Source organism: Choloepus didactylus, chromosome 16, assembly GCF_015220235.1.
Source record: "Choloepus didactylus isolate mChoDid1 chromosome 16, mChoDid1.pri, whole genome shotgun sequence".
Taxonomy (NCBI): Eukaryota; Metazoa; Chordata; class Mammalia; order Pilosa; family Megalonychidae; genus Choloepus; species Choloepus didactylus.
In genome coordinates, this window is record NC_051322.1 from 488,574 (window position 1) to 502,261 (window position 13,688).

Here is a 13,688-nt window from a genome sequence, read left to right on the forward strand (position 1 = left end):
TACGTCCATTTGCCATCTAGAATTGGGTTTTTGGCCTCGTGGGTTGACTCCCTGAGGTTGCAGGGGGCCAAGCGGCGCAAAGGGTGCACAAGTTGCACAATTGCGGACAAGATGTTTACAGGTATCTAGGGGGAGGCCACATAAATGATGCAATGACGTAGCCGAAAAGTGAAACCTGGAATGCAATAACTTGACCTGGTTAACAGCGTCCCCCGGAGGGGCCGCTGTGTGGGTCAGCATAGCTTGGGTATTCTGAGTTGAGACCGCTTGGTCTACTATACTATTGCCATTAGCCAGGGGCCCCGGAAGGCCTGAGTGACTACGAATGTGGCTAATGAACCAAGGATCCTGTCGATGCTCCAGGATGCTTCTGAGGTCAGAAAGGGCTTTATCAATGGCCGAGTTTCCCGGGAAAAAGGTGGAAAACGCGAGGACTCGGCAGACCTGATACGTGTAGAGGCTGTCTGTGAAAATGTTTACTGGGTGGTTGCAGTGGGCGTTTAGCGCGTATGATACCGCCAGAATTTCCCCCACTTGGACTGAATGAATGTTGACATAACTGAATAGGCGGGGTTCCGGGTGGTCCTGGGAATAAGAGAGGAAGGCGAAACGGGTTTTGGAGGCGTCAGTGAAGACGGTAGTGGCACCCGGGATGGGTGCAGAGGAGGGGAAAGGATGGAAGGGGCTGCGGAAGGGAAGCTTGGCGAGCCCCTGTAACAGTCGATGGCTAGGATAGTGGCAGCTGAATTTCCCCTGAAATCCTTTTAAGAGGATTTGCATGTCACGTATAAGCAGGCGGGTTTGGCCTGCGTCCAGGGGCCAAACAATTTTTTCCGGCGGCACTCCAAATACATGAACAGCCAGGGTGACTAGATCTGAAGCTAGGCTGATTCAGAGCCACACTGTGGGGCAAATTTTCCTAAGCCGGCTTTTAGCAGGGTGCACCCAAAGCAGAGGGCCTGGCGCGGGAGTGGGGGCAGGGGCAGCGCTGTCCTAAGGGTTGCCTTGAGGTGTAGAAGGCAGCCAGGGGTTGGTAGTCGGCAGGGTGGGAGGGGCGGCGGCAGCTGCCGGTAGCGGCTCGGAAGGGGGAGGCGGAAGTGGGAGGCCCCAAGCGTCACAAGATGGCGGCGCGGTAGGCGTGGCTAAGACACAAGATGGCGGACTAGCTCCGCCCAGTGAAAGGGCGGAGCCTAAGGCATAAGATGGAGGACTAGCTCCGCCCTGTGAAAGGGCGGGGCCTAAGGCATAAGATGGCGGACTAACTCCGCCCTGTGAAAGGGTGGGGCCTAAGGCATAAGATGGCGGACTAGCTCCGCCCTATGAAAGGGCGGGGCCTAAGGCATAAGATGGCGGACTAGCTCCGCCCTGTGAAAGGGCGGGGTAAAGCGCATGCGGTTTCCGGCCCAGCTTAGGGCTGACGTCATCACTAGAGCACTTCCTCCCCTCAGTGGAAGAAGGAGGAAGTTCGCCATTTTGGAGCAGTCTGGGGGGGGCGGTTGCAAAGAGGTACACGGCGCCAAACAAAGAAAGAAACACACAAAGGACTACAGCAAAGTAATGGAGGGAAAGAGGGAGAGCGTTAGGAGGAATGGGGGTTATAGAAGAAAAGGACGAGAGGCAGACGGAAGAATGGGTAGTGGGGAAGGGAGGAGCGGCTCCGGAGCGGCGAGGGAGAGGCGGCCCCTGACGCGGAGCGGCGAGGGAGAGGCGGCCCCTGACGCGGAGCGGCGAGGGAGAGGCGGCTCCGGGAGCGGCGAGGGAGAGGCGGCCCTTACCTTGCAGGCGAGGAGAAGGAGAGCTGGAGAGGCGTCCGGGCGAGCGAGTGGTGTCACTGGACCGCTACGTGGAGAGGACTTCCAAGTGCAGGTGCCCCACGTTGGGCGCCAGTTGCGGTCGCAGTTGATTTGTCTGGGGGGGGGGGGCGGCCGGTTGCTGAACCCTCGGCTCTCGGCGTTGCTCGGAGGGTACCGGCGGCGGGGGCTCTTTCCCGGAGGCGAGGGCGAGGCAGGGGACTGGGCCCGGTCCCCGGCGGAGGCGTGCAAGGTGTGGAGGGCGGCGAGAAGGAACAGGCAGGACACGGTTCTTTGAGGGTGAAGAAGCCAAGAGAGTTTATTAGGGGTGAGCACAGGTTATATAGGCTGGCATAGAGGGCGGGGGTTGTTACAAGTCAATGCTGAGGGGATAAAGGCTAGGATTGGTTCTGAGAGGGTGCGGAGGTTAGGATTGGTTCTAAGAGAGCACGGAGGTTGTTTGAAAAGGGGCGGGAGTTGCTCTGGCAACGGTGTCTGGCAACAATGTTGGTGATGGGAGTTGCACTGGCAACGGGGAGTGTCCGGACAAGATAAGGGGGTGGGGAAAAGGCGGTTCCCTCCGGCAAGCCTCCCCTAACAGTGGTATTTTGGGTGAGGAAATGGGGCCTGCCTCCGGCCTCACTTTCCCAGGCCCGGGGGGCTGTGAAGGGCGCTGTTCACCCGTACCCACTACCCTCCCCAGGGGTGGCCGATCCCCTGGCCCAGGCCCGCCAAGTCGAAGCACGTAATCAGTGTCCCGCACTGTGAATGGAATTTTATCGTAATTTCTTCTTTTGATTATCCATTGCTTGTGTATAGAAGCATTACCGATTTTTTTGGTGTTGATCTTGTACCCTGCCACTTTGCTGAACTCATTAGCTCTAGGAGCTTTCTTTTGGATTCTTCAGGATTTTCTGTGTATAGGATCATATGCTCTGCAAATAGGAAAAGTTTTACTTCTTCCTTTCCAATTTGATATCTTTTATTTCATTTTCTTGCCTAATTGCTCTAACAAGAACTTCCATACAATGTTGAATAACAGTGGTGACAGTGGGCATCCTTGTCATGTTCCTGATCTTAAGACGGAAAGCTTTCAGACTTTCACCATTAAGTAGGATGTTAACTGTGGGCTTTTCATATATGCCCTTTATCATGTTGAGGAAGTTTTCTTCTATTCCTAGTGTTCTAAGTGTTTTTATTAAGAAAGAGTGCTGATTTTGTCAAATACCATTTCCACATCAGTTGAGATGATTGTGTGTTTTTTCCCTCCTTCATTCTGTTAATGTGGGGTATTGCATTAATTGATTTCCTTATGTTGTACCAACCTTGCATACCAGGGATAAATCCCACATGATTATAGTGTGTAATTCTTTTAGTATACTGTTGGATATGGTTTGCTAGTATTTTGTTGGGCATTTTTGCCTCCTTCTTCATATTGGTCTTTAGTTTTCTTTTCTTGTGGAATCTTTATGTGGCTTTGGTGTAAGGGGATGTCAGCCATTAGAATGAAGGCATGCTCCTTCCTCTTCAATTTTTTGGAAGAGTTTGAGCAGAATTGGAGGTAAGTCTTCTTGGAATGTTTGGTAGAATTCCCCTGTGAAGCCATCTGGTCCTGGGCTTTACTTTGTTAGGAGACTTTTGATGACTGATTGCATCTCTTTACTAGTAATTCATTTGTTGAGATTTCTCTTTCTTCTTGAGTCATTGTAGGTAGTTTGTGTGTTTCTGAGAATTTGTCCATTTTATCTAGGATATCTAATTTATTGGCTTACAGGTGTTTCTAGTATCCTCTTATAGTCCTCTTTATTTCAGTGGTGTCAGTAGTAATGTACCCTTTTCATTTCTGATATTTGTTATTTGTATCCTCTCTCTTGTTTTTCTTTGTCAGTCTAGCTAAAGGTTTGTCAATTTTATTGATCTTTTCAAAGAACCAACTTTTGGGATTGATTCTCTCTACTTTTTGTTTTTTGTTTTTTTTTTTTTGGTTTGTTTGTTTTGTTTTCTGTTTCATTTATCTCTGCTCTAATCATTATTCCTTCCTTCTGCTCACTTTGGTTTTCGTTTGATCTTCTTTTTCTAGTTCTAGTTCTCTGATTTGAAGTCTTTCTTCTTTTTTAATGTAAGCATTTACAGCTATAAATTCCCCTCTCAGCAGTGCCTTTGTTGCATCCAGTAAGTTTTGCTATTTTCATTTTCATTTTCATTCACCTCAAGATGTTTCCTAATTTCTCTTCTGATTATCTATTTAATGCATTGGTTGTTTAGGAGTATGTTGTTTAATTTCCACATATATGTGAATTTTCCATTTCTCCTTCTGTTATTTATTTCTAGCTTCATTCCATTGTGGTTGGAGAATATATATTGTATGATTTCAATATTTTTTGAATTTATCAAGACTTGTTTTGTGACTCAATATATGGTCTATCCTGAAGTGGGTACTGGAGAACACTGTATATTCTTTTTTTTGTTGAGTGCAGTGTTCTATGTATGTCTGTTAGGTCTAGTTGGTTAAGTCTATCATTCAAGTCCTGTATTTACTTACTGATCTTCTGACTAGATGTTCTATTCATTAGTGAGAGTGGCCTGTTAAAGTCTCCTACTATTAATGTAGAATCATCAATTTCTCCCTTCAAATCTGACAGTATTTGCTTCATATATTTTGGAGCTCTGCTGTTAGGTGCATATATATTTATAATTGTTATATCTTCCTGTCGAATTATCCCCTTTATCAGTATATAATGACCATCTTTGTCCCTTGTAACTGTTTTTGACTTAAAGTATATTTTATCTATATAAGTATAGCCATTCCAGTGCTCTTTTGGTTACTACTTGCATGGTTGTGCTGGTTTGAATCCATAATGTCCCCCACAAAAGGCATGCTCTTTTAATGCAATCTTGTGATGCAGATTTATTATGGGTGGGATCTTTTTGATTAGGTTGTTTCCATGGAGATGTGACCCACCTAACTGTGGGTGAGACCTTTTGATTAGTTATTTCCATGGAGGTGTGACCCCACCCATTCAAGATGGCTCTTGATTAGTTTATTGGAGTCCTTAAGAGAGCTCAGGGGCTGACACAGACCCAGGTGCCTGGAGATGTAGACAGAAAGATGTTTTGGAGATGCTAAGCTAAGAGATAAAGCCCAGAGTTTGTCGCCAGAGAAGTTAAGAGAGAACCCCCATATGCTTAGAGAGAAATGCCCTGGGAGAATAAGCAAGTATGCACAGGAGCTGAGAGAAGCTAAGAGAGACAGAAGCCCAGAGATATTTTGGAGAAAGTCATTTTGAAACCAGAATCTGGGAGCAAGAGACCAGCAAACAACAGCCACAAGCCTTCCCAGCTGACAGAGGTGTTCTGGACACCATAAGCCTTTCCTCAGTGAAGGTGTCCTCTTGTTCATGCCTTAGTTTGGACACTTTTATGGCCTTGGAACTGTAAATTTGTAACCTAATAAATCCCCTTTATAAAAGCCAATCCATTTCTGGTATTTTGCATAATGGCAGCTTTAGCAAACTGGAACAATGGTATATTTTTTTGATTCTTTCACCTTCAGCCTACTCATATCTTTGAATTTAAGGTAGCATATAGTTGGGTCATGCTTTTTATCTATTCTGCCAGTCTCTGCTTTTTTTTTTTTTTAATTGAGATTGTTCACATACCATACAATTATCCAGAGATCCAAAGTGTACAATCAGTTGCACACGGTACCATCATACAGCAGTGCATCCATCACCACAAATAATTTTTTTTCAGCTTTTAGAACATTTTCATTACTCCAGAAAAGAAATGAAAACAAACAAAAAAAAAGAAACTCAAATCCTCCCATATCCCTAACCACCACCACCCCCGCCATTATTGACTCATAGTATTGGTATAGTACATTTGTTACTGTTGATGAAAGAATGTTAAAATACTACTAACTGTAGTATATAGTTTGCAATAGGTGTATGTTTTTTTCTATGTGCCCCTCTATTATTAACTTCCAGTTATAGTGTCATACATTTGTTCTAGTTCATGAAAGGGATTTCTAATATTTGTGCAGTTAATCACGGACATTGTCCACCACAGGATTCACAGTTTTATACATTCCCATCTTTTAACCTCCAACTTTCCTTCTGGTGACATATATCACTCTGAGCTTTCCATCACATTCATAGACCATTCAGCATGGTTAGTTATTCTCACAATGTGCTGCCATCACCTTTGTCCATTTCCAAACATTTAATTCACCCTAGTTGAACATTCTGCTCATAATAAGCAACCGCTCCTCATTCTTTAGTCTCGTTCTATATCCTGGTAACTTATATTTCATGTCTATGAGTTTATATATTATAATTAGTTCATATCAGTAAGACCTTGCAGTATTTGTCCTTATGTGTCTGTCTTATTTCACTCAATATAGTGCCCTCAAGGTTTCTTCATCAACCTATTTTTTTAAGGTGGTTTTGTTCACACACCATACATTCCATCCTAAGTAAACAATCATTGGTTCCCTGTATAGTCACGTATTTATGTATTCACCACCATCACCACTATCTATATAAGGATATCTCCATTTCTTCCAGAAAGAAGGAGTAAGAGTCAAAGAAGGTAGAGAGACAAAAGAAAAAGAAAAAAGAAAGAAAAATAAAAACGTGACAGCTAGGAAGCAACAAAAGGAAAGATAGCATTAAACTAGAGTAGTAAAGAGAGTCAGACAACATCACCAATGCCAAGAGTCCCATACCCCTTCTTTAGGTCCCCCTCTTATATGCATTCAGCTTTGGTATATTGCCTTGGTTACATTAAAGGAAGCATAATACAATGTTTCTGTTAATTATAGTCTCTAGTTTTCATTGGTTGTATTCCTCTTTCAACCATACTCATAGTCATCTTTGTTCAGTGTACTTACATTGCTGTGCTACTATCACCCAAAATTGTTTTCCAAACCTCTCACTCCTGTCTTTTCCAATCTATCTGTAGTGCTCCCTTTAGTATTTCCTGTAGAGCAGGTATCTTGTTCCCAAACTCTGTCGTTGTCTGTTTGTTAGAGAATATTTTAAGCTCTCCCTCACATTTGAAGGACAGTTTTGCCAGATATAGGATTCTTGGTTGGTGGTTTTTCTCTTTCCGTATCTTAAAGATATCATCCTACTTCCTTCTTACCTCCCTGGTTTCTACCAAGAAATCTGCACAGTCTTATCAAGCTTCCTTTGTATGTGATGGATCGCTTTTCTCTTGCTTCTTTCATGATTCTCTCTTTATCTTTGATGTTTGATAATCTGATTATTAAATGTCTTGGCATAGGCCGATTCAGATCTATTCTGTTTGGTGTACGCTGTGCTTCTTGGATCTGTAATTTTATATCTTTCATAAGAGATGGGAAATTTTCATTGATTATTTCTTCTATTGCTTCTTCCCCTTTTCCCTTCTCTTCTTCTGGGATACCCATGACATGTACATTCATGCTTTTCATGTTGTCATTCAGTTCCTGGAGATGTTGCTCATATTTTTCCATTCTTTTCTCTATCTGTTCTTTTGTGTGTAGGTTTTCAGGTGCCTTGTTCTCCAGTTCCTGAGTGTTTTCTTCTGCCTCTTGAGGTCTGCTGTTGTATGTCGTCACTGTGTCTTTCGTCTCTTGTGTTGTGCCTTTCATTTCCGTAGATTCTGCCAGTTGTTTTCATGAATTTTCGATTTCTACCTTATGTTCGCCCAGTGTTTTCATTATTTGCTTCATCTCTTTTGCCATATCTTCCCTAAACTTTTTAATTGATTTAGTATTAGTTGTTTCAATTCCTATATCTCAGTAGAAGTATAAGTTTGTTCCTTTGACTGGGCCATAACTTTGTTTTTCTTAGTGTAGGTTGTAGTTTTCTGTTGTCTAGGCATCTGGTTTCCTTGGTTACCCCAATCAGGTTTTCCCAGACCAGAACGGGCTCCAGTCCCAGAAGGAAGAACTATTCAGTATCCGGTTTCCCTGAGGGTGTGTCTTAGAAAATTGGTACACCCTGTGAGGCCTCAGGTCACTGTGCTTTTCTGCCCAGCAGGTAGCGCCTGCCAGCCTCTAACTCCAGACTGGTGTAAGGAGGTGTGGCCTATGGCTGTTTTCCCCTAGGCTCTGGGGTCTGGTTTTGAATGGAAGGCGGGTAGTAGAGCTTTGCACCACCTTCCTCCTCTTAGGGAAAATACACCCCCTAGGGAGAAGTCATTAGCATTTCAGTGGTCTCTCTCTGCCTGTGCTATCTCCACCCTCATCTGGGTCAGAGCGCTGGGAACTGAAAATGGCTGAGGCTGGGGCTTCGGTCAGTCTGTAGTGGGGCGAGCGGGCAGCTGGGCATGGGTCGGCTGTGGCCCCCCTGACATGCTGGTTTCTCTCCCCCCAGGTTCGGAAGGCACTTTGAGTCCCCGCTGCTGTGGCAGAGCGTCGTCATGGTGCTGACCATGCTGCTGATGCTGAAGCTGTGCACGGAGGTGCGCGTGGCCAACGAGCTGAATGTGCGGCGCCGCTGCTTTGCAGGTGGGTGGCTGGCCCCGCCCTCCACCACTCGGTGACGTTCCATGGCACCGAGGGCTGCCCTCACCTGGCTGCCACTCAGTGACGTTCTGTGCCCCGAGGGCTGCTCTCGCCCCTCTGCCACTCGGTGACGTTTCGTGGAACTGAGTGGTGCTCTCACCTGCACTGATATTAGGAGTCTCAGTATGTTAAATTACTTTAATTAAAAATGCTATAATGTGAAGCAATCATGGACAATGTAGATTCTTCACTACTCTTAGCGCATTATTCTTTGCTGATAGTTATTTTTCCATGCATATTCTAAGTTTCACAGGAAGTATGTGTCTTTCCTGTCTATTTTGTGGCTTGACCAAGTCTGAGAAAGATACTGCCTGAGAACGCTGTTTTTTCTCTAATTCTGGGGGTAGCATGCACATAAAATACATACTGTCGGTTTTACTGTTGCGCCCACCAGGCTGAGTGAACTGGAATCTTTTGCACACACTTTGCTAAATACTCATCAAGGTTCCGCGTTTCCGGGTCGAGGAGAACCTGTTCCGTAGCGCAGGGTTGCAGGGCCTGCGGCTCTGTGGGCTGGAACCTGGCCGTTAGCCCGCACCACTCCTCCATTTCTGGCAGCTCACGTCTTCCCGTGTCTGTGTCCTCCGTGGCAGCTGTTTGTTCCGGCCTCGCGTTCCGTGTCTGAACCCGTGGGCTGGGGCTTCTGCTGTGCTGGCGGCTAATGCCGTGCTTTTGTTTCTCCTCCAATCATTGAATCTCAGGCAGCTCTCACTTTGCCTTGGTCTGAGGTTTCTGTGGGTGGGTGGGTTTAGCCTCAGCTTGGAGAAGTGCCTCTCCCCAGGTTGCTTCGTCTGGGGGCTTCTGTGGATGGAAGGCTTGCTGGGGAGCTGGTAACCCTGTTTTCTGGCCCACAGGGGCTGGTCAGGCAGAGACCAACGAGACATAAACTTTATTATGGGAACTTACGGGAGCAAAGCAAGAAGCCAGTCAAGCTGCTCTGACAGTGGCCGGTTCAGAGCTCAGTGTGAAAGCACTGTCCACAATTAGGCAAGAATCAGTGGGGCCAGTTGCAGAGGCCCGAGAGAAAGATGTTCCAGTGGGCACAAGGGCATAGATGCAGCATAGGGGCCTATGGGACATAGAGGAATGATTTGCTGTCCTCAGGGTGTGCAGGGAAAATGCCCCGCCTCAAGGACTCCAAGAAGTGTGGGGCCTGGGCTGACAGCCCACGTGGGGAGATTCCGGTGCCCAGCGCCCACTGACCATCTGTAGCACCACCCTCCCATTAGCCGGCGTGGGCCACACGGGCTGCTGTGGGCTCTGGGCTCCACAGGCTGTCAGGGAGGCCCCGGGCCCTCAAGTCCCACACTGTGTTTTTGTTTTGATCCTCGTTCTCTTTCTGTCAAAGAGGATGTTCCCCTTTTTGTCTGCTTGTGTTTTTAGGGGGGGATGAATTTACACTAATTTCAGACTTTATGGAAAATAGGTCAGCCTGCAGCCCTGGGGAGTGGCCCAGGCCAAATAAAGATTTGCTTTGCATCGTGTAAACCTGTACGGATGTCCACTGAGGGCTGCGTTCTAGTGTGTCTTTGTTCCATCTTTCCTGCTAATGCCACTGCTTTTCTCAGCTCACTTTCCTTTCCTGTCTCTCCTTGTGATTTGGGTTTGAAATTACACTCAAGATGGTGCTAACGATAGCACTAGTCTTGCCTTGAAAGCAGGATTTTTTCAACTTGTCAGGATACCTTACTAGGCAAGGAATTGTCTTCTTAAATTTCTGCTTCAATACCTTGGGCCTCCATTGCACGGCCGCCCCTCTCTGGGACTGGAGCATCCTCTTTGCATGAACCTTCAGCTGCTGACTCGGAAGGTGGTTTCCTCGTCACTGCGGTGGGCTGGGGTCGGCCACGCGGGGCAGGAGGGACAGGCCCCGGGGAGGATTTGGACCTGTGGTGCCGGGTCCCTCGCCTGGTGTCCCTGCTGCTTCCAGGCTCCGGAACATACGAAGAGGGTGTGTGACCTCACTGGACGTCGCGGGCAGGCCCTGGTGGTCGGACAGATGTACGGACGTAAGATGCAGCGGCAGCCCCAGGACCCCCTAGGCAGCGTGTCTGCCATGGTGGGAACACAGGACCTCAGGACTGAATCGCATGTCGCCCGTCGCCCTTCATTCAGATGTTCCCCTGCTGGCTCTTTACGCTGATGCTGGGAGGGGAGAGACTGCGGGGACCTTTTCAGTACAATGAAGCACCTTCTTCCTCGCTGCCTCTCATCAAAGGGAAAGTTTTACCCAAGAAAGCTGAGCTGTGACAGTTGATATCAGTCATTCTCTCTTCTTGTATTCTATGAAAAGTCTTCCAAAAAAAAAAAAAGACGAGGGCTAGTTGCAATAGTGAATCCCAATTTCCAGGGAAGGGGCAGGTGCCTCTGTTCGTGGGAGGCGGGAAAACGGCCCCCAGGGGTCCCCGTCTGAGCTGCGGACCTGGACCTGGGCGTGTGTCATCGGCGGGCAGAGGGACCCGGCAGGGAGCTGTGCCTGGAGTATCTGATCACAGTGCCCTTTGGAGTGCAAAGGGGGAGCACAAGGTTGTCGGAAGACGCGCGTGAGACGGTCTCCCCGCCGCTGCCGCTGAAGATGGAGAAGGGGACGGAGCTGGGCGCGCCCGCACCTGCAGCCCCCGGGGCCGAGTTCTGCGGTGACCTGGACGCTCGGGATCCCTGGAGGGGCGCCGCCGCCGAGGCCCCGGGAACGCGGAGATCCCGCCGGCGTCCGAGCCGCTGGGGCGCGGGGCTCCGAGGGCCCCGCCGGTCCGCGCTGCCGCTGCGCTCTCCTCGCGCCGCGGGTCCCCGCCCCGGCCCCTCCGCGGCCCTGCCCTGCGACCCCCGACCCCGACCGCCGACCCCGGGCTTCTGTTTCCCGGAAGACTCGGCGCCCGGAGGGGCCTCTCCCGCGCAGCAGCCGCGAGCCAGACGGGGCAGCCGGAGGGGGCTGGGGACCCTGCGTCGCCCTCTCGGCACTTGAGGCCACGTTCACGGACTTTTGTGTCCACTGCGTGTCAGATCCCAGGCCCCAGCCTGTCCCCAGGGGCCTCTGCCAGGAGGAGGCGGTGGGGTGTCCGCCCCGGGTCAGGCGGAAAAGCCTCGGAACAGACGCAGGTGTGGGGGTGCGGGGACCCCGGGCCGAGGCTCCGTTCCGGACAGACTGACCCTGAGCCTAAAGGCAGTTTATGCAGCAGCTTTCAAGCAGCCCCTTCCAGTGTCCTCAGGAGAATCAGCCAGAAAAAATAAAAGCTTGAACACCCCCCAGCTGTCTTGTATAGGGTTTTTTAATTTTGAAGGTCACTAATTCAATTTGAAAGTTACAAAGATCAAAGAATCGTAAATGGTATTGAAGGAAAAAGGGCAGGTTACTTAAAAAATGATGTAATTTGTCATCTGACTATAAAGATCAGTACACGTACATGGTAGAAATTTTTGGGAGACAGAAAAATATAAAGGCTTTCCATCCCACCTCTCTGAGGAACTATTTTTCACAGTTTGAAATATTTTTTTTTCCTTTTTTTCTCTCATAGTCTCATATCACAAAATTGGGATCATCTAAAAAATTAGGATCACTTTTTAAGGCTTCTCATTACAGTGAGATTTCTCTGTGGCCCTGCTCATGCTGGGGTGGGGTGAGGGGCTTTGGGGGGCTTTTCTGCGCCTGGACCCCTCCCCTGCCGCGGCGGAGCCTGTGCCTGAGCAGCCCTGGGGCGCCACCGAGGAGGTGCGAGTGTTTGACAAAGCAGGCAACTGAGGAAGCGCTCATTCTCCGCTGTGACTGTGAATCAGGGAGTGAGTTTTGGTGCCTGTGTGGATTGTGCTGTTTTTCCTTTAACTTGTTATTGTGAAGATTAGTGCAACGAAGCTGCATGTCTGTCGTGGTCACCTTTGACAGTCTCGTGTCATCCAAACCCCATTTACTTCCACTTCCTGCAGTTTTTTGAAGCAAATCCCACACATAATTCCATTTGTGAATATTTCAAAATATATCCTTAAAAGATACGGACTTAAAAAGAAGAACCATAATGTCATTATTACCCATAAAAATTGATACTTCCTTATTATCAAATACTTAACTTGTTAGTAGTGTCCAGTTGCCTTGTACATTTTCTAACTTGGGGGCTAGTTTGTTTGATTGAATCAGGATCCGGTTATGGACCACACATTGTGATTGGTTGATCTGTCTGTTTAAAGTAATATACTTTTTATTTTGAAATAATTTCAAACTTACAGGAAAGTTGCAAAAATGATAGAGAAACAGTACATAGAACTCTAACATCCCCCACCAGGTACCCAGACTTACCAACTGTTAGCCTTTTGCCACATTTGTTGTATCATTCTCTCCTCTTTGTCCCTGTTTCCTGAACCTTTGAGAGCAGGTGGCACACCTCGCGCTCCTCTAACCGATCATCTCCTCCTTGATTTCCTGAGCACGAGGACTCGCTCTTACAGAACCACTTCAATTGCGGCAGTGGTCAGGTTCAAGACATCCAACATTGATAAAAAGCCGACAGTCATATTCCAGGTTTTCTGATGGACCCAATAGTGCTTTTAGTCTTTTTAAATGCCTGGGCTTCCCATTAACCCCCTTTTCTCTTCGATATTTATTTGTGGTTGAAGTCAGGGAACATCCTCATGGCAGCAGCTTCAGCTTTACCCTGGAGCTCAGAGCACGGTAGACCAGCCCAGTGTGGGGCCTGGACCAGCGCCTGCAGCCAGCACGGGCCCTAGGGGCTCTTCCGAGCCTTAGGCTGCGAGAGAGTCGACTAAATGTGGCTTCTACGACTGCATCCCCGGCTGGTTGGTCATGTTTTTCTGTCCTTGGTATATGGTGTACACCAGGAAAATTTTTGAAAGATCATTGGCTCCAGAAGCCTGATCAGATTCAGGTGTGTTGTTTGGTTTGTTTGTTTTAGTTTTTGCAGGACTGTTGCATTCTCCCATCAGGAGGCACCTGGGACTGGTTGGTTCTCTTAGTGGGTGTTGGCCATGGATGGAGCTCAAAGCCCAGATCCCTGGACTTAGCAGGGGCTGCAGATGCTGACATCCCAGCTCTGCCACCCTGTGCTCGTTCACTCGCTGGAGGCTTCCAGAAAAAGAAACTTACCCTCTTCCATTATTTGATTCTCCAGCAGCAGTATACATGCAGGATTTCTCTTTATCAACCAGATTTCAGAGTAGTTCCCTAGCATCTTACCATGATGACCACTTTTTTTTTTTTAGCATTTTCTGGCTTTGTAGATTTGGCATGTTTGATCTATGTACTCGCAGCTGCATGTGTGGCGGCTCCGTGTGCCCCTCCCTGGGCAGTCTGAGCCCTTTTGACACAATGTGAGTCATTTCCTGCTCCCTTTCTTGATCTT

At 47.9% G+C, this 13,688-nt stretch overlaps 1 protein-coding gene across 6 annotated transcripts in view; it reads left to right on the forward strand.

The window, feature by feature from the left end:
* The window catches only part of SLC66A2 (solute carrier family 66 member 2), a 121,444-nt gene that overhangs the window by 11,664 nt on the left and 96,092 nt on the right, over nt 1-13,688 (forward strand). For all 6 annotated transcript variants that reach the window (XM_037805684.1, XM_037805688.1, XM_037805685.1 and 3 more), the window contains one exon: nt 8,153-8,286. In XM_037805684.1, the coding sequence (XP_037661612.1) occupies nt 8,153-8,286 (134 nt within the window). The remainder of the gene's footprint in view (nt 1-8,152; nt 8,287-13,688) is intronic.